The sequence below is a fragment of the Salmo salar genome, chromosome ssa13 (assembly GCF_905237065.1).
Source record: "Salmo salar chromosome ssa13, Ssal_v3.1, whole genome shotgun sequence".
Taxonomy (NCBI): domain Eukaryota; kingdom Metazoa; phylum Chordata; class Actinopteri; order Salmoniformes; family Salmonidae; genus Salmo; species Salmo salar.
Genome location: NC_059454.1, coordinates 110,386,553 through 110,407,292, shown reverse-complemented (window position 1 = coordinate 110,407,292; position 20,740 = coordinate 110,386,553). Strand labels below are relative to the sequence as shown.

Here is a 20,740-nt window from a genome sequence, read left to right as displayed (position 1 = left end):
CGGTCTCCAGCTGGATGGTGTTTCCTCCGACACATTGGTGCGACTGGCTTCCGGGTTAACTGGGCATTGTGTCAAGAAGCAGTGCGGTTTGGCTGGGTTGTGTTTCGGAGGACGCATGGCTCTCGACCTTTGCCTCTCCCGAGTCTGTACGGGAGTTGCGGCGATGGGACAAGACTGTAACTACCAATTTGATACCATGAAATTGTGGTGAAAAAGGGGGTAAAATTACCCCAAAAATTATGATGATGATAATAGGAAAGAGATGAAGCGTGGATCAAAACAGCCTGGACTGTTTCTAAACATCACTTTTAATATGGGAGCTGTACCACACGTTCCCATGACAAGTTCTGTTATATTCCATTATATTCTTATTATAAAATATATGCGTCTCGTCTGTTTTAGTAAACAAAATAACAAACTATTGATTTCATTTGTATGGTGCAGCCGTGGCTGCACAGACCTGTAAACATGCCTAATTAAACTTGAAAATATGCAATTATTTTCCTTTTGTAAACACATTTTATTCGTCCTTATATTGTTTCTTACGACCTGCCTAAAGCAATTAATAATGGCTAGATTTTTGATGGTGTTTATTCAATGTATAAAATAGAAAAATTAAAAATTAAAATAGACGCCCACCCTGCACACCACTTCTACCAGTCCTCCCCGGCATGCCGGCGTGCACACGGGATATAAAAGGTGTATTCAGGCAAGAATGTGGTCAAAATGGGCCTGTTTATAAAGGGTGGGGGGGGGGTCATATAAACACTGCCCGTTTTTATTTATTTTTACAGCCTAAATAGTGTAAATCCTATGTGTAAGCAGTATTGTAGTCTACACTGATCATTAGCTGGGATTGATTCATGTTTCCACAGGTTTTCTGGATTCATTTGATGAGACTAAAGCTACAGAGGTGGAGAAGAACCGGCAGACACAGGCCATCATCGTAGCTCTACTGGAACACTCCAGCAGAGTGAGTGAGAGAGAGAGAGAGAGAGAGAGAGAGAGAGAGTGTGAAAGAGAGAGAGAGTGTGTGTGTGTGAGAGAGAGAGAGAGAGAGAGAGTGTGAGAGTGTGAGAGAAAGTGTGTGTGTGTGAGAGAGAGAGAGTGTGAAAGAGAGAAAGTGTGTGTGTGAGAGAGAGTGTGAGAGAAAGTGTGTGTGTGTGAGAGAGAGTGTGAGAGAAAGTGTGTGTGTGTGTGAGAGAAAGTGTGTGTGTGTGTGTGTGAGAGAAAGTGAGTGTGTGAGAGAGAGTGTGAGAGAAAGTGTGTGTGTGTGTGAGAGAAAGTGTGTGTGTGTGTGAGAGATGTGTGTGTGTGTGTGTGTGTGTGTGTGTGTGTGTGTGTGTGTGTGTGTGAGAGACCAAGGAGGGCCAACAGCAGCACCTAGATCTTCTGCACAGATTCTGTCAGTCCTGGGCCCTGACAGTAAATCTCAGTAAGACCAAAATAATGGTTTCCAAAAAAGGTCCAATTCCCAGGACCACGAATACAAATTCCATCTGGACACCGTTGGCCTAGAGCACAGAAAACTATACATACCTTGGCCTGAAGGAGCCACAAATCTTCATCAAATGGAACATAAAATTCGACATACCAATTAGGATCTGGCTAAAAATACTTGTATCCGTTATAGAACCCATTGCCCTTTATGGTTGTGAGGTCTGGGGTCCGCTCACCAATCAAGAATTCACTAAATGGGATAAACACCAAATTGAGACTTTGCATGCAGAATTCTGCAAAAATATCCTCCGTGTACAAAACACCAAATAATGCAGAGCAGAATTAGGCCGATACCTCAAAATCAAGAAAAGGAAGCGATTCCCAAACCTTCCATAACAAAGCCATCACCTACAGAGAGATGAACCTGGAGAAGAGTCCCCTAAGCAAGCTGGTCCTGGGGCTCTGTTCACAAACACAAACAGACCCCACAGAGCCCCAGGACAGCAACACAATTAGACCCAACTGAAATCAAGAGAAAACAAAAATATATTTTCTTGACTCTTTGGAAAGAATTTACAAAAAAACAGAGCAAACTAGAATGCTATTTGTCCCTAAACAGAGAGGACACAGTGGCATAATACCTGACCACTGTGACTGACCCAAACTTAAGGAAAGCTTTGACTATGTACAGACTCAGTGAGCATAGCCTTGCTATTGAGAAAGGCCACCATAGCCTGTCTTCTCTTGAGAGCCAGGTCTGCCTATGTGCAACACTGCCCACAAAATGAGGTGGGAACTGAGCTGCACTTCATAACCTCCTGCCAAATGTATGACCATATTAGAGACACATATTTCCCTCAGATTACACAGACCTACAAAGAATTTGAAAACAAATCCAATTTTGATTAACTGAGAGAGAGAAAGAGAGCTCTACTGGAACTCTAGCAGAAGGAGGGAGAGGTTCAACTGATGTTACCCATGTGCTTTTCTGCTGTTCTCAACGAAACAACACTTGGACGTTTGTTTTGTTAAATACTCCCAGGTCATAGCTTGAACATTGCCTTGTTTTTTTCTATGATAGTTTGTTTATTATCACTGTAAACAGAATCTATGAGTTAGCTGAATTAACCGTTTATTTCTATTCCCCAGCTGTTCTCTGTCATGTCGGTCACATGGGTTCTGCTTTACATTTTAGTCATTTAGCAGACGCTCTTATCCAGAGCGACTTACAGTAGTGAATGCATACATTTCATACATTATTATTATTATTTTCCCCGTACTGGTCCACCGTGGGAATCGAACCCACAACCCTGGCGTTGCAAACACCATGCTCTACCAACTGAGCCACACGGGACCTGTGGCTCAGTTTATAGACATGAAACTCCTATCAGATACAAGGGGTTTTCATAAATCTTCTCAATAAGGCATGTTGTTGAAGTGAAGAAGCTAGTTTAAAGGAGATGTCTTGTGTGTGTTGATACAGAACATGAACCGTATGCGCCAGATCTCATCGGTGACGGCCAGTGAGCTCAAGTCCATGCAGGAAGACCTGAGCTTCAAGGAGACTGAGATGCACAAGTCCCAAAACACAGCCAAGGGATTGTCTTCAGGTTAGTACACAACACAACACAGCACAGCACCACAACACAGCCAAGGGCTTCAGGTTAGTCCCACACAGCACCACAACACAGCCAAGGGCTTCAGGTTAGTCCCACACAGCACCACAACACAGCCAAGGGCTTCAGGTTAGTCCCACACAGCACCACAACACAGCCAAGGGATTGTCTTCAGGTTAGTCCCACACAGCACCACAACACAGCCAAGGGAGCTTCAGGTTAGTCCCACACAGCACCACAACACAGCCAAGGGATTGTCTTCAGGTTAGTACACAGCACCACAACACAGCCAAGGGATTGTCTTCAGGTTAGTACACAGCACCACAACACAGCCAAGGGCCTGTCCTCAGGTTAATAGAAACAAATGCCTTTCCAGTTGCCAGGTGCTGGACAAAGAAAATAATCTGAAAAAAGTAATGTCAGCAACTCTGTAATGCTTTCCAAGTTTTTCTATTCTCAGCTGGGTCCACCCTACTGTAAAACTCTCTCTCAGCTGGGTCCACCCTACTGTAAAACTCTCGCTCAGCTGGGTCCACCCTACTGTAAAACTCTCTCTCAGCTGGGTCCACCCTACTGTAAAACTCTCTCTCAGCTGGGTCCACCCTACTGTAAAACTCTCTCTCAGCTGGGTCCACCCTACTGTAAAACTCTCTCTCAGCTGGGTCCACCCTACTGTAAAACTCTCTCTCAGCTGGGTCCACCCTACTGTAAAACTCTCTCTCAGCTGGGTCCACCCTACTGTAAAACTCTCGCTCAGCTGGGTCCACCCTACTGTAAAACTCTCTCTCAGCTAGGTCCACCCTACTGTAAAACTCTCTCTCAGCTGGGTCCACCCTACTGTAAAACTCTCTCTCAGCTGGGTCCACCCTACTGTAAAACTCTCTCTCAGCTGGGTCCACCCTACTGTAAAACTCTCTCTCAGCTGGGTCCACCCTACTGTAAAACTCTCTCTCAGCTGGGTCCACCCTACTGTAAAACTCTCTCTCAGCTGGGTCCACCCTACTGTAAAACTCTCTCTCAGCTGGGTCCACCCTACTGTAAAACTCTCTCTCAGCTGGGTCCACCCTACTGTAAAACTCTCTCTCAGCTGGGTCCACCCTACTGTAAAACTCTCTCTCAGCTGGGTCCACCCTACTGTAAAACTCTCTCTCAGCTAGGTCCACCCTACTGTAAAACTCTCTCACTGTTGCGCCTTCTTCACCATACTGTCTGTGTGAGTGGACTGTTTCAGTCTGTCCGTGATGTGTACGCCGAGGAACTTAAAACCTTCCACCTTCTCCACTGCTGTCCCGTTGATGTGGATAGGGGGCTGCTCCCTCAAGTCCACGATCATCTCATTTTGTTTTGTTGGCGTTGAGTGAGAGGTTGTTTTCCTGACACCACACTCTGAGTGCCCTCACCTCCTCCCTCAAAATCAAATCAAATTTATTTATATAGCCCTTCGTACATCAGCTGATATCTCAAAGTGCTGTACAGAAACCCAGCCTAAAATCCCAAACAGCAAGCAATGCATGTGAAAGAAGCACGGTGGCTAGGAAAACTCCCTAGAAAGGCAAGAACCTAGGAAGAAACCTAGAGAGGAACCAGGCTATGAGGGGTGGCCAGTCCTCTTCTGGCTGTGCCAGGTGAGTATTATAACAGAACATGGTCAAGATGTTAAAATGTTCATAAATGACCAGCATGGTCAAATAATAATAATCATAGTAGTTGTCGAGGGTGCAACAAGCACGTCCGGTGAACAGGTCAGGGTTCCATAGCCGCAGGCAGAACAGTTGAAACTGGAGCAGCAGCACGGCCAGGTGGACTGGGGACAGCAAGGAGTCATCATGCCAGGTATTCCTGAGGCATGGTCCTAGGGCTCAGGTCCTCCGAGGGAAAGAAAGAAAGAGAGAATTAGAGAGAGCATATTTAAATTCACACAGGACACCGGATAAGACAAGAGAAATACTCCAGGTGTAACAGACTGACCCTAGCCCCCCGACACATAAACTACTGCAGCATAAATACTGGAGGCTGAGACAGGAGGGATCAGAAGACACTGTGGCCCCATCCGATGAAACCCCCGGACAGGGCCAAACAGGCAGGATATAACCCCACCCACTTTGCCAAAGCACAGCCCCCACAACACTAGAGGGATGTCTCCAACCACCAACTTACCGTCCTAAGACAAGGCCGAGTATAGCCCACAACGATCTCAACCCGGACAGGAAGATCCCTCACCTCCTCCCTATAGGCCGTCTCGTCGTTGTTGGTGATCAAGCCTACTACTGTTGTGTCGTCTGCAAACTTGATGATTGAGTTGGAGGCGTCCATGGCCACGCAGTCATGGGTGAACATGGAGTACAGGAGGGGGCTGAGAACGCACCCTTGTGGGGCCCCAGTGTTGAGGATCAGCGAAGTGGAGATGATGTTTCCTACCTTCACCACCTGGGGGCAGCACATCAGGAAGTCCAGGACCCAGTTGCACAGGGTGGGGTTCAGACCCAGGGCCTGAAGCTTAATGATGAGCTTGGAGGGTACTATGGTGTTGAATACTGAACTATAGTCAATGAACAGCATTCTTACATAGGTATTCCTCTTGTCCAGATGGGTTAGGGAAGTGTGCAGTGCGATGGTGATTGCATCGTCTGTGGATCTATTTGGACGGTAAGCAAACTGAAGTGGGTCTAGGGTGTCAGGTAAGGTAGAGGTGATATGATCCTTGACTAGTCTTCATGAGAGCTCATGTTGTGCACCATTACTATCGCGTCCCACAACTATCCAAGACTATGTTTGGAATATTTATTTCTTGTACAGAATAGAAACTTTTGTACTTTGGGGAATAGTAGATTGAGATAAGCTAGTGCTTTTGCTGTTCGTTAGGCTTATTTATCTTGTTGGCTGACGAAAGTATATGTGGACAGTTACTTCCAATATCTTCAATATGCCACTCTGAATTGGATCATCTGATGTGTAATAATGTAATGGGGGAGGCTATATTACATGGATTTATTGTGGAGGCTATATTACATGGATTTATTGTGAAGGTGGAGGGTATATTACATGGATTTATTGTGGAGGCTATATTACATGGATTTATTGTGAAGGCGGAGGCTATATTACATGGATTTATTGTGAAGGTGGAGGCTATATTACATGGATTTATTGTGATGGTGTAGGCTATATTACATGGATTTATTGTGAAGGTGGAGGCTATATTACATGGATTTATTGTGGAGGCTATATTACATGGATTTATTGTGAAAGTGGAGGCTACATTACATGGATTTATTGTGAAGGTGGAGGCTATATTACATGGATTTATTGTGAAGGTGGAGGCTATATTACATGGATTTATTGTGAAGGTGTAGGCTATATTACATGGATTTATTGTGAAGGTGTAGGCTATATTACATGGATTTATTGTGAAGGTGGAGGCTATATTACATGGGTTTATTGTGAAAGTGGAGGCTACATTACATGGATTTATTGTGAAGGTGGAGGCTATATTACATGGATTTATTGTGAAGGTGTAGGCTATATTACATGGATTTATTGTGAAGGTGGAGGCTATATTACATGGATTTATTGTGATGGTGGAGGCTATATTACATGGATTTATTGTGAAGGTGGAGGCTATATTACATGGATTTATTGTGAAGGTGGAGGCTATATTACATGGATTTATTGTGAAGGTGGAGGCTATATTACATGGATTTATTAGACATTTTAAAATGTAGATGTTCCAAGAGGTCTGCATCAGTGTCTTGTAGACTAAATGTGGAAGACAGGAGATGATAAATGTGTTTATGTTAATTAACGGTCAATTACAGTGAGACCGGAACAGTTATTCGCTTGACAATCAACGGCAGACAAAATGTCATGACCGCCACAACACTAGTCCGCCCTACTGTAAAACTCTCTCTGATGTTGGTCCTCTCGTCACTCTTTGACAACCAACTAAGACTTGATTTGTCGAACTGGGTAAAAATCAGCGTTTTTCGATATACCTCCATGTTGGTTTAATGAGAACTGTTGACCGAACAGTAAGGAACCCCAGCCCCAACAGTAAGGATGAGGTCTATAAACACTCTATAGGATGAAATGAGAGATATCTCTCTGAATATTGATGAAGTAGTATGCTGATATGATATTGAAAACACACAACTAGGTGTTTTATAGAATCTGTGTTCAACTCGATGTGTGGCACGTGTACATTACTGCATAGTTTACTGGGATTACTTGGACTGTCATCCATACTTCCCCCAGTTTCCTCCTTGCTGATAACAGTTACAGTAAGCATCAGATCCATACTTTCCCCAGTTTCCTCCTTGCTGATAAGTTACAGTAAGAATCAGATCCATACTTTCCCCACTTTCCTCCTTGCTGATAACAGTTACAGTAAGCATCAGATCCATGTCTACCTTATCTTCCTGACTACACGATAAGCAATCTGCAGAGGATGAGGACATCTTTATTGTCAGTAGCATAGTAACTCTGGTGCTCTGTCACTACGCTGTCATCAAGCGCAGACACACATTGTTATGCTAGGACTGGACTGTATAGCTACAGCCGCCCGCACTGATCAGATCGACTCCCTGCTCCCCCCCCCCCCCAGACACATTGTTATGCTAGGACTGGACTGTATAGCTACAGCCGCCCGCACTGATCAGATCGACTCCCTGCTCCCCCCCTCAGACACATTGTTATGCTAGGACTGGACTGTATAGCTACAGCCGCCCGCACTGATCAGATCGACTCCCTGCTCCCCCCCCCAGACACATTGTTATGCTAGGACTGTACTGTATAGCTACAGCCGCCCGCACTGATCAGATCGACTCCCTGCTCCCCCCCCAGACACATTGTTATGCTAGGACTGGACTGTATAGCTACAGCCACCCGCACTGATCAGATCGACTCCCTGCTCCCCCCCAGACACATTGTTATGCTAGGACTGGACTGTATAGCTACAGCCACCCGCACTGATCAGATCGACTCCTGCTCCCCCCCCCAGACACATTGTTATGCTAGGACTGGACTGTATAGCTACAGCCACCCGCACTGATCAGATCGACTCCCTGCTCCCCCCCAGACACATTGTTATGCTAGGACTGGACTGTATAGCTACAGCCGCCCGCACTGATCAGATCGACTCCCTGCCCCCCCTCAGACACATTGTTATGCTAGGACTGGACTGTATAGCTACAGCCGCCCGCACTGATCAGATCGACTCCCTGAGTTTATTTATCAAATATGCAGCTGGCTCAGAGATAGGGGTTTCCTTCCTTTGTCTTCAGCCTCACAACGTAACGCTGTTCCCTCTAAATAATGTTTTATCAACGCTGTTCCCTCTAAATAATGTTTTATCAGCGCTGTTCCCTCTAAATAATGTTTTATCAACGCTGTTCCCCCTAAATAATGTTTTATCAGCGCTGTTCCCTCTAAATAATGTTTTATCAGCGCTGTTCCCTCTAAATAATGTTTTATCAGCGCTGTTCCCCCTAAATAATGTTTTATCAACGCTGTTCCCCCTAAATAATGTTTTATCAGCGCTGTTCCCTCTAAATAATGTTTTATCAGCGCTGTTCCCTCTAAATAATGTTTTATCAGCGCTGTTCCCTCTAAATAATGTTTTATCAACGCTGTTCCCCCTAAATAATGTTTTATCAACGCTGTTCCCTCTAAATAATGTTTTATCAGCGCTGTTCCCCCTAAATAATGTTTTATCAACGCTGTTCCCCCTAAATAATGTTTTATCAACGCTGTTCCCTCTAAATAATGTTTTATCAGCGCTGTTCCCCCTAAATAATGTTTTATCAACGCTGTTCCCCCTAAATAATGTTTTATCAACGCTGTTCCCTCTAAATAATGTTTTATCAACGCTGTTCCCCCTAAATAATGTTTTATCACTGAAACTGTTTTAGTCCCAAATGGAACCCTATTCCACAAATAGTGCACTACTTTAGGGCTCTGGTTAAAAGCCACCTGCTATGCTGCTAAATTTCTTTGATCCTCAGTGAAAATAAGCTCAAGTCAATCTTACAGAAGTGAAATAATGACACTTGCTTTGAGGTAAATGATCAGCCCCTTGCTGGTGTTTTTAATAATATATAACTTTCATAACAATTATAATCTGACTCTCTACATCATTAATAAACAGACGATTATCTGTGCTCCAACAGCGGCCCACTCCAGCAATGTGTCTGTGTGTGTGAGGCGGGGATTCCTGGGGGTGGGGGGAGAGAGAAAGGCTAGCCCTAGCCCCAGGAGGAAGCTGTAGAGAATGCACAGAAGTGCTGATGGGACACTTTACTGCTCTGTACACAGCAGCAGCTCCCCTTCCACTGGCTGGGTCTGGGGCGCAACGTTATCAGTAGGAACCCGACTGCTTCCCCTTCCTGCTCTCAGACCCTGCCTGCCCCAGCACAGCTCCCTGTCTTTGGTCCCTGCCCCCAGCCTCTGCCCTCTGCTCCAAATAATTCTCTCAGACCCTGCGGGCCCTTGTTCCATCCCCCAAGCCCAGACCCAGGCTTCCCCAGCCCATGCCTGTCTCAGCCTGCCTCTGTCCCAGCCTGCTCCTGTCCCAGCCTGCTTCTGTCCCTCCCTGTCCCAGCCCATGCCTGTCCCAGCCCATGCCTGTCCCAGCCCATGCCTGTCCCAGCCTGCTTCTGTCCCTCCCTGTCCCAGCCTTCTCCTGTCCCAGCCCTACCCTGTCCCAGCCTGCCTTTGTCCTAGCCTGCCCATGCCCCTGTCCCAGCCCTTGCCCAGCCCTACCCTGTCCCAGCCTGCCTTTGTCCTAGCCTGCCCCTGTCCCAGCCCTTGCCCGACTGCTTTCTCCTGCCCCATCCTGCCTCTGTCCCAGCCCCCGCCCGACTGTCTTCCCCTTCCCCCAGACCCCGCCTTCCCCAGAGCCTGGGCTCTTAATCTCTATTGACCTCTAGCTTTGTCCAGTCATCAACATAAATCTTTCTGGTTTCACCCAAGGTGGGATGATAATGGGCTAAGGCTGTGGAAGGCTCTAGAAGGCTCTAAGGATCTTACATTCACATGTTAGTCATTTAGCTCTTATCCAGAGTCAGAGTCATTTAGCAGATGCTCTTATCCAGAGTCATTTAGCAGACGCTCTTATCCAGAGTCATTTAGCAGACGCTCTTATCCAGAGTCATTTAGCAGACGCTCTTATCCAGAGTCATTTAGCAGACGCTCTTATCCAGAGTCCGAGAGTCATTTAGCAGACGCTCTTATCCAGAGTCCGAGAGTCATTTAGCAGACGCTCTTATCCAGAGTCCGAGAGTCATTTAGCAGACGCTCTTATCCAGAGTCCGAGAGTCATTTAGCAGACGCTCTTATCCAGAGTCCGAGAGTCATTTAGCAGACGCTCTTATCCAGAGTCAGAGAGTCATTTAGCAGACGCTCTTATCCAGAGTCCGAGAGTCATTTAGCAGACGCTCTTATCCAGAGTCCGAGAGTCATTTAGCAGACGCTCTTATCCATAGTCCGAGAGTCATTTAGCAGACGCTCTTATCCAGAGTCCGAGAGTCATTTAGCAGACGCTCTTATCCAGAGCGAATTACAATTAGTGCATTCATCTTAAGATAAGCTAGGTGGGACAACCACATATCACAGTAAGTACATTTTACTGTTAGTTCACGGGAGCTGCTCAGCCCAAGCTCTTCTCTGTCCTGGCACAACCGTCACCCTGAAGCTAGGACAGAGTCCCTGCCCATCTTCCCGAAAACATCTTAAATCCTCAAGAGTATTTTAAATAACACTCACAGTTGACTGACAACACCCCTCCCTCCCTCCCCTCGCCTCCCCCTTTACTAGCTGTGAGGCCCAAGAGACCTGAGGTTTCAGAACAGAGAACACGTGTTGGGGTGTAGAATTTGATCACAGCCTGAAGGTAAGGAGGGGCATTTCCTCTTTCTGTTCTGTAGGCAAGTACCATGGTCTTGTAGTGGATGTGAGTTTTGACTGGAAGCCAGTGGAGTGCGGAGGAGTGTTGTGATGTGGGAAGGTTGAACACCAGGCGGGCTGCTGCGTTCTGGATAAGTTGCATGGGTTTGATGGCACAAGCGGGCAGCCCAGCCAACAGCGAGTTGCAGTAGTCCAGACGGGAGATGACAAGTGTCTGGATTAGGACCTGCGCCACTTCCTGTGTGAGGAAGGGTCGTACTCTATGGATTTTGTAGAGCGTAAACCTGCAGGAGTGAGTCACTGCTTTGATGTTTGCAGAGAATTCCCCGGGAGGAAGAGCAGATCATCCGTCTTGTCGAGTTTGATCTTGAGGTGGTGGGCCGACATCCAAGCTGAGATATCTGCCAGGCACGCAGAGATGCATGTCGCCACCTGGGTGTCAGAAAGGGGGAAGGAGAAAAGTAGTGTCATTCGCATAGCAATGACGTAGGCGATTAACTTGGTGTATAGAGAGAAGAGGAGAGGACCTAGAGCCGAGCCCTGGGGGACACCAGTCATAAGAGTGTGTGGTGCAGACACAGATCCTTGCCACAACACCTGGTAGGAGTGGCCTACCAGGTAGGATGCAATCAAAGTGTGCAGAGCCTGAGACGGCCAGCCCTGAGAGGGTGGACAGGAAGATCTGATGGTTCACAGTGTCGAAGGCAGCGGATAGATCTAGGAGGATGAGAACAGAGGAGAGAGAGTCAGCTTTGGCAGTGTGGAGAGCCTCCATGACACAGAGAAGAAGAGCTGTCTCGGTTGAGTGACCTGTCTTGAAGCCTGCCTTGTTAGGATCAACGAGATCATTCTGAGAGAGATAACGAGAGAGTTGGTCAGAGACACCACGCTCAAGTGTTTTTGGAAAGAAAAGGGGTTACCGGTCTGTAGTTTTTGACGTCAGACGCATTGAGTGTTGGTTTCTTGAGGAGGGGAGCGACTCAGGCCATTTTGACGTCAGAGGCGGACACAGCCAGTGGACAGAGATGAGGAAAGTGAGGAATGGGTCTGGAGTAGGGGATGGGGGTCGGGTGGGCAGGCAGGTTGTCGGGCTTCCGGACCTCACTAGTCACAGGATTTCATCTGGAGAGAGAGAGAGAGGGGAGAAAGAGGTCAAGGCGTAGTTCTGTGTCAGTGGGACCATTGGACTCAATAGGCTGAGTGAATGAGGAGCGGATGTCGTCAACCTTCTTTTTAAAGTGGTTGACAAAGTTGTCCTCCGAGATGGAGGATATGGAGGATTAAGGAGGGAGGAGAAGGTGGAAAAGAGTTTCCTAGGGTGAGAGGCAGAAGCTTGAAATTTAGAGTGATAGAAAGTGGTTTTAGCAGCAGATAGCGAGGAAGAGAAGGTAGAGAGGAGGGAATGGAAGGATGATAGGTCCTCCGGAAGTTTTTCTCAATTTTCGCTGAGCTGCCCGCAGCCCTGTTCTGTAAGCTCGCAATGAGTCACTCAGCCACGGAGCAGGAGGAGAGGGCCGAACCGACCAGGAGGAAAGGGGACAGTGCGAGTCTTGACTGAGTGAAGATTGCGACTACGCATGACCATCTGGGTATAGGCTGAGTGGTCAGGGTTGGAGGAAAGGGAGACCTGGAGGGGGTAGGAGCTAAGTGGTTAGGGTTGGAGGAAAGGGAGACCTGGAGGGGGTAGGGGCTGAGTGGTTAGGGTTGGAGGAGAGGGAGACCTGGAGGGGGTAGGGGCTGAGTGGTTAGGGTTGGAGGAAAGGGAGACCTGGAGGGTGTAGGAGCTGAGTGGTTAGGGTTGGAGGAAAGGGAGACCTGGAGGGGGTAGGGGCTGAGTGGTTAGGGTTGGAGGAGAGGGAGACCTGGAGGGGGTAGGGGCTGAGTGGTTAGGGTTGGAGGAGAGGGAGACCTGGAGGGGTAGGGGCTGAGTGGTTAGGGTTGGAGGAAAGGGAGACCTGGAGGGTGTAGGAGCTGAGTGGTTAGGGTTGGAGGAAAGGGAGACCTGGAGGGGGTAGGGGCTGAGTGGTTAGGGTTGGAGGAGAGGGAGACCTGGAGGGGGTAGGGGCTGAGTGGTTAGGGTTGGAGGAAAGGGAGACCTGGAGGGGGTAGGGGCTGAGTGGTTAGGGTTGGAGGAAAGGGAGACCTGGAGGGGTAGGGGCTGAGTGGTTAGGGTTGGAGGAGAGGGAGACCTGGAGGGGTAGGGGCTGAGTGGTTAGGGTTGGAGGAGAGGGAGACCTGGAGGGGGTAGGGGCTGAGTGGTTAGGGTTGGAGGAAAGGGAGACCTGGAGGGGTAGGGGCTGAGTGGTTAGGGTTGGAGGAGAGGGTGACGTAAAAGGAAACAAAATAGTGATCAGAGACCTGGAGGGGAGTTACAGTGAGATTAGTAGGAGAACAGAGACCTGGAGGGGGGTTACAGTGAGATTAGTAGGAGAACAGAGACCTGGAGGGGGGTTACAGTGAGATTAGTAGGAGAACAGAGACCTGGAGGGGGGTTACAGTGAGATTAGTAGGAGAACAGAGACCTGGAGGGGGGTTACAGTGAGATTAGTAGGAGAACAGAGACCTGGAGGGGGGGTTACAGTGAGATTAGTAGGAGAACAGAGACCTGGAGGGGGGTTACAGTGAGATTAGTAGGAGAACAGAGACCTGGAGGGGGGGTTACAGTGAGATTAGTAGGAGAACAGCCTCTGGTAAAGATGTGAGTTGTAGGGGACTGGGAAAGGGTGAGGTCAAAAGAGGAAAGGAGGAGAAAAAGAGAGTTGGAAAGAAATGAATCGAAGGCAGACGTGGGGAGGTTGAAGTCGCCAAGTACGAAGAGCGGTGTGCCATCGTCAAGGAAATTAGCTTATGAAGGTGTCAATCTCACTGAGGAACTCTTTTAAGGGCACCTGGTGGGTAATAGATGACAACAACGTTAAGCTTGAGGGAATAAAGGGCAGCCTAGGCAGAGATAAACTCAAGTGTTCTCTGGGTTGATCCATGTCTCTATCAGGGCCAAACAGTCAAGGGACTGAAGGGCAGCCTAGGCTGAAATGAACTCCGTGTTCTTGACAGCAGATCGGCAGTTCCAAATGCTGCCAGAGACGCAGAATTTAACATGGGGTTGTGCACACAGGGTACACTACATTAGACGGGTTGCAGCCCAATGGGTGGGGAGCTTCTGTAAAGCCTACAGGGAGAGGAGAGAACAGGTACAGAAAACACACACATAGTTGCCAAAGATACAAAAGAGCAAAATGAGACCATCTGTAAATAACTAGGTAAGATACTGACAGAGAGAGTAAATAACTAGGTAAGATACTGACAGAGAGTGTAAATAACTAGGTAAGATACTGACAGAGAGTGTAAATAACTAGGTAAGATACTGACAGAGAGTGTAAATAACTAGGTAAGATACTGACAGAGAGAGTAAATAACTAGGTAAGATACTGACAGAGAGAGTAAATAACTAGGTAAGATACTGACAGAGAGAGTAAATAACTAGGTAAGATACTGACAGAGAGTGTAAATAACTAGGTAAGATACTGACAGAGAGTGTAAATAACTAGGTAAGATACTGACAGAGAGTGTAAATAACTAGGTAAGATACTGACAGAGAGTGTAAATAACTAGGTAAGATACTGACAGAGAGTGTAAATAACTAGGTAAGATACTGACAGAGAGAGTAAATAACTAGGTAAGATACTGACAGAGAGAGTAAATAACTAGGTAAGATACTGACAGAGAGTGTAAATAACTAGGTAAGATACTGACAGAGAGTGTAAATAACTAGGTAAGATACTGACAGAGAGAGTAAATAACTAGGTAAGATACTGACAGAGAGTGTAAATAACTAGGTAAGATACTGACAGAGAGAGAGTTGAGCCTTTCTCTCTTTCCTTCCTGGATGAACTCCACAGAACCGTCTTAGTTTTGCGACGCAACCGCCGCTGAGAAAACAGGGGTGACTGAAGTACTAACATTGCTAATTGCCTAGCAGAGATGGAGAGCACACCTCCCTGTACTAATTTCTGATTGCTCTAGGAGAGGTGAATCCACTCCCCTTTCCAATACAGCCACTGATTACCAAAACAAGTCACAAATTGCCCTGCCCCTTGAGCCTGATTGATGTGTCAAAAACTACCTGCAAATGATGAGTAATCAGTAGTTCACACACCAAGTAGACCACTGGGAAGACGGGCAGCACTTAAAACGTTGATGGCCATAGCTAGCAAAAAAGACAGTACTTAGACCACAACAGATAAAGACAACAAATAATACTTCTCACTCCTGGAGATATCAGGAGTCCTCTAGCTATAGAATGAAGGAAATGGGTGAGCGTTGATTCACTAAGTAATCAGAGTATGGAATGGAATAGGATGCTATTTGGGATACAAGTCTATGTGCAACGGTCTGGTCAGACTCCAGGCTCAGTAGCACTCTGTCAGCACAACAATGTTATTCTTCTAACAGGAAAAAAGAAACACCCCAAATTAACATTCTGTCCACTGTCAAGTGTTATCAGAGTTCAGATGTAAGCTGATGTGACAGTATACTGTGAACTTGTTTTTATGCACTCCTGTTTAATGGTACTCAGTGTAACTCAGTGTAATGGAACTCTGTAACTCAGGGTAATGAAACTCTGTGTAACTCAGGGTAATGGAACTCTGTGTAACTCAGTGTAATGGAACTCTGTAACTCAGGGTAATGAAACTCTGTGTAACTCAGGGTAATGGAACTCTGTGTGACTCAGTGTAATGGAACTCGTGTAACTCAGGGTAATGGAACTCTGTGTAACTCAGTGTAATGGAACTCTGTAACTCAGGGTAATGGAACTCTGTGTAACTCAGTGTAATGGAACTCTGTGTAACTCAGTGTAATGGAACTCTGTGTAACTCAGTGTAATGGAACTCTTGTAACTCAGTGTAACTCAGGGTAATGGAACTCTGTAACTGTGAACTCAGTGTAATGGAACTCTGTGTAACTCGGTGTAATGGAACTCTGTGTAACTCAGTGTAATGGAACTCTGTGTAACTCAGTGTAATGGAACTCTGTGTAACTCAGTGTAATGGAACTCTGTGTAACTCAGTGTAATGGAACTCTGTGTAACTCAGTGTAATGGAACTCTGTGTAACTCAGTGTAACTCAGGGTAATGGAACTCTGTAACTGTGTAACTCAGTGTAATGGAACTCTGTGTAACTCGGTGTAATGGAACTCTGTGTAACTCGGTGTAATGGAACTCTGTGTAACTCAGTGTAATGGAACTCTGTGTAACTCAGTGTAATGGAACTCTGTGTAACTCAGTGTAATGGAACTCTGTGTAACTCAGTGTAATGGAACTCTGTGTAACTCAGTGTAATGGAACTCTGTGTAACTCGGTGTAATGGAACTCTGTGTAACTCGGTGTAATGGAACTCTGTGTAACTCGGTGTAATGGAACTCTGTGTAACTCAATGTAATGAAACTCTGTGTAACTCGGTGTCATGTAGGCCTACTGTGACCAAAGGAAGTTAAATAATGTGCTGCTATTTTGGAGTCACTTTTATTATAAACATTTCTAAACATTTCTACGTTAATGTGTATGCTACCATGATTACGGATAGTCCTGAATGCATCGGGAAAAATTATGAGTGAGAAAGTTACAGACGAACAAATATCATACACAGTAGACATGCTAACCTCTCCCTATTACAATAACAGGGGAGGTTAGCATTTTATATCATACACAGTAGACATGCTAACCTCTCACCATTACAATAACAGGGGAGGTTAGCATTTTATTTCATACCCCCAAGACATGCTAACCTCTCACCATTACAATAACGGTGGAGGTTAGCATTTTTGGGGGGGAGTATGATATAAAATGTTCACATTTATTTCAGGATTATGTGTGATCATGGTAGCATCCACATTAATTAGAAACATATTCTAATCTTATTTACAATAAAAGTGACTCCAAAATGACACAATACATTATTTACCATTAATTTCTATTGGGCACAAAATAATCTGAAACGCAACCAAAACAAACAGTAAATGCATCCAACAAGTTTGTAGAGACACAAGCTGGATGTAGTCATTGTGTGTTAGGAATATGGGACCAAATACTAAACTTTTTACTACTTTAATACACATAAAAGTGAATTTGTCCCAATACTTTTGGTCCCCTAAAAGTGGGGTTCACCCGATATGGATGAAAATACCATCAAATGAAAGCTGCACTTTAACCTCATAGTCATTGTATCATTTCAAATCCAAAGTGCTGGGGTACAGAGCCAACACAACAAACAATGTGTCACTGTCTCAATCCTGTTGAAGCTCACTGTATATATTACATTGATAAAGTCTCGATGTCGCTTGAAATATGCCAATGATCTGTCTGTGTGATCTTTTTTTTTTTTTTAAACGTCCGTGTCTGTCTATTTGTCCGTCCGTCTCTGTGTGTCTCGTCCTCGCCCGTCCCCCAGAGAACCACCGTCTGACCCTTGACCTGCAGAAGGTGGAGCAGCTGGAGAGTAAGATCAACACAGAGCTGACCAGCCTGAAGGACAGGATAGAGACCATGACTCAGGAGCTGGAGACGTACAGCAACCTGGACAATCTAAAGCTTGCTGGAGAGGACAAGAAGAAGGTACTGCTACTGTGTGTGTGTCGGTGTCTGTGGGTGTGTGTGTCTGTGTCTGTTTGTGGGGGTGTCTGTGTCTGTCTGTGGCTGTGTCTTTGGGGGTGTCTGTGTGTGTGTCTGTGTGTGTGTGTGTGTGTGTGTGTGTGTGTGTGTATGTGTGTGTGTGTCTGTGTGTGTGTCTGGGTGTGTGTGTGTGTGTCTGTGTGTGTGTGTGTGTCTGTGTGTGTCTGGGTGTGTGTGTGTGTGTGTCTGTCTGTGTCTGTGTGTGTGTGTGTGTGTGTGTGTGTGTGTGTGTGTGTGTGTGTGTGTGTGTGTGTGTGTCTGTGTGTGTGTTAGAGAGGTACAGACCTATGTTTGGAAAGGACCAGAAAGTACTGGTAGTACACCTGACCTCAGCTATGGGCCTACAGAGTGTCAGTAGCAGTGCTGATGTAGGATCAGTTTCCTTTTAGAATGATTAAGATAATATGGATGAGGGGACCTGATCCTAGATCAGCACTCTGCCACTCTAATGAATACGGGCTCTGCAGTGTCACTCGTTGCAGTGTGGGATCAGTGTGTGGTCCAGGCTTTGACGGGATGCACTCGAGGGTCCATGAATCCCTTTTACAAGTTAAAGTTCACTGCATTAAACATTTTAACGCTTTAAAGCAGACATGTTTTAACTTTTTTTTTAAAATGTGAATGATTATGTTCACAGATAGCTCAAATACTCGCTCTCCATTTGGCAAATCTGACCATAATTGTATCCTCCTGATTCTGGTTTACAAGCAAAAACTAAAGCAGGAAGTACCAGTGACTCGCTCAATACGGAAGTGGTCAGATGACGCGGATGCTACGCTACAGGACTGTTTTGCTACCACAGACTGGAATATGTTCCGGGATTCATCCAATGGCATTGAGGAGGACACCACCTCAGCCACCTGCTTCATCAATAAAAGCATCGACAATGTCGTCCCCACAGTGACTGTACGTACATATCCCAACCAGAAGCCATGGATTACAGGCAACATCCACACCGAGCTAAAGGCTAGAGCTGCCGCTTTCAAGGAGCGGAACTGTAATCCGGACACTTATAAGAAATCCCACTACACCTTCAGATGAACCATCAAACAGGAAAAGCGTCAATACAGGACTATGATTGAATCGTACTACACCGGCTCTGACGCTCATCGGATGTTGCAGGGCTTGAAAACTATCAGGGACTACAAAGGGAAACCCAGCCGTGAGCTCCCCAGTGACGTGAGCCTACCAGACGAGCTAAATGCCTTTTATGTTCGCTTCGAGGCAAGCAACACTGAAGCATGCATGAGAGCACTAGCTGTTCCGGACGACTGTGTGATCACGCTCTCCGTAGCCGACGTGAGCAAGACCTTTAAACAGGTCAACATTCACAAAGCCCCGGGGCCAGACGGATTACCAGGACGTGTACTCAAAGCATGTGCGGAGCAACTGCCAAGTGTCTTCACTGACATTTTCAACCTCTCCCTGGCCGAGTCTGTAATACCTACATGTTTCAAGCAGACCACCATAGTCCCTGTGCCCAAGAACACTAAGGTAACCTGCCTAAATGATTACCGCCCCGTAGCACTCACGTCGGTAGCCATGAAGTGCTTTGAAAGGCTGGTCATGGCTCACATCAACACAATTATCCCAGAAACCCTAGACCCACTCCAATTTGCATACAGATCCACAGATGACTCAATCACACTCAACACTGCCCTTTCCCACCTGGACAAAAGGAATACCTATGTGAGAATGCTGTTCATTTACTACAGCTCAGCGTTCAACACCATAGTGCTCACAAAGCTCATCACTAAGCTAAGGAACCTGGGACTAAACACCTCCCTCTGCAACTGGATCCTGGACTTCCTGACGAGCCGCCCCCAGGTGGTAAGGGTAGGTAACAACACATCTGACACGCTGATCCTCAACACAGGGGCCCCTCAGGGGTGCGTGCTCTGCCCCCTCCTGTACTCCCTGTTCACTCATGACTGCACGGTCAAACACGACTCCAACATTGTCATTAAGTTTGCTGACGACACAACAGTGGTAGGCCTGATCACCGACAACGATGAGACAGCCTATAGGGAGGAGGTCAGAGACCTGGCCATGTGGTGCCAGGACAACAACCTCTCCCACAATGTGATGAAGACAAAGGAGCTGATCGTGGACTACAGGAAAAGGCGGGCTGAACAGGCCCCCATTAACATCGACGGGGCTGTAGTGGAGCGGGTCGAGAGTTTCAAGTTCCTTGATGTCCACATCACCAACGATCTATCGTGGTCCAAACACACCAAGACAGTCGTGAAGAGAGCACGACAAAACCTATTCCCACTCAGGAGAATGAAAATATTTGGCATGGGTCCTCAGATCCTCAAAATGTTCTACAGCTGCACCATTGAGAGCATCCTGACCAGTTGCATCACCGCCTGGTATGGCAACTGCTCGGCATCTGACCGCAAGGCGCTACAGAGGGTGGTGTTTACGGCCCAGTACATCACTGGGGCCAAGCTTCCTGCAATCCAGGACCTATATACTAGGCCCCAAAAATGGTCAAATACTCCAGTCACCCAATTCTTAGACTGTTCTACCCTCTGTAGCGGGTGGCCTTAATCAAATGGTCACCCGGACTATTTACATTGACCCCCCCCTCCTTTGTTTTTACACTCATTTACTCTGTTTATTATCTATACATAGTCACTTTATGTACAAAATAACTTGACTAACCTATACCTTCGCACGTTGACACTGTACTTTTTATTTGACTCTTTTTTTTCACTTTAGTTTATTTAGTAAATATTTTTCTTAACTCTTTCTTAAAACTGCAATGTTGGTTTAAGGGCTTGTAAGTAAGCATTTCACTGTAAGGTCTACTACACCTGTTGTATTCGGGAAACATGACAAATAGAAATTGTATTTGATTGTGTTACATAGTTTATCATGAAAGCAATTTAAGATAACGTTACAACATCTTTCTGTATCCGCAGGAATCAGGATGTAATATTTATTGAAAGACCTCCATCTGTGGCAGATGTCTCATGGCATAGTCCCTGTAAGATCATGTTGCTAATGTAAACAGCGACAGTGTTATCATTGAGGGAGTTTACCAATGGGAGCAACTTGATAGAGCTAGAAGGAAACGTAAAAAGCATCCTCTACATGCATTACAAAGCAACTCTC

The 20,740-nt window shown here is 46.3% G+C and overlaps 1 protein-coding gene across 2 annotated transcripts in view; it reads left to right on the top strand.

Annotated features, from left to right (window-relative positions):
• Positions 1-20,740, top strand: part of ift74 (intraflagellar transport 74) — a 55,138-nt gene that overhangs the window by 33,158 nt on the left and 1,240 nt on the right. For both annotated transcript variants that reach the window (XM_014138992.2, XM_014138993.2), the window contains exons 15-17: positions 876-973; positions 2,924-3,050; positions 17,400-17,563. In XM_014138992.2, the coding sequence (XP_013994467.1) occupies positions 876-973; positions 2,924-3,050; positions 17,400-17,563 (389 nt within the window). The remainder of the gene's footprint in view (positions 1-875; positions 974-2,923; positions 3,051-17,399; positions 17,564-20,740) is intronic.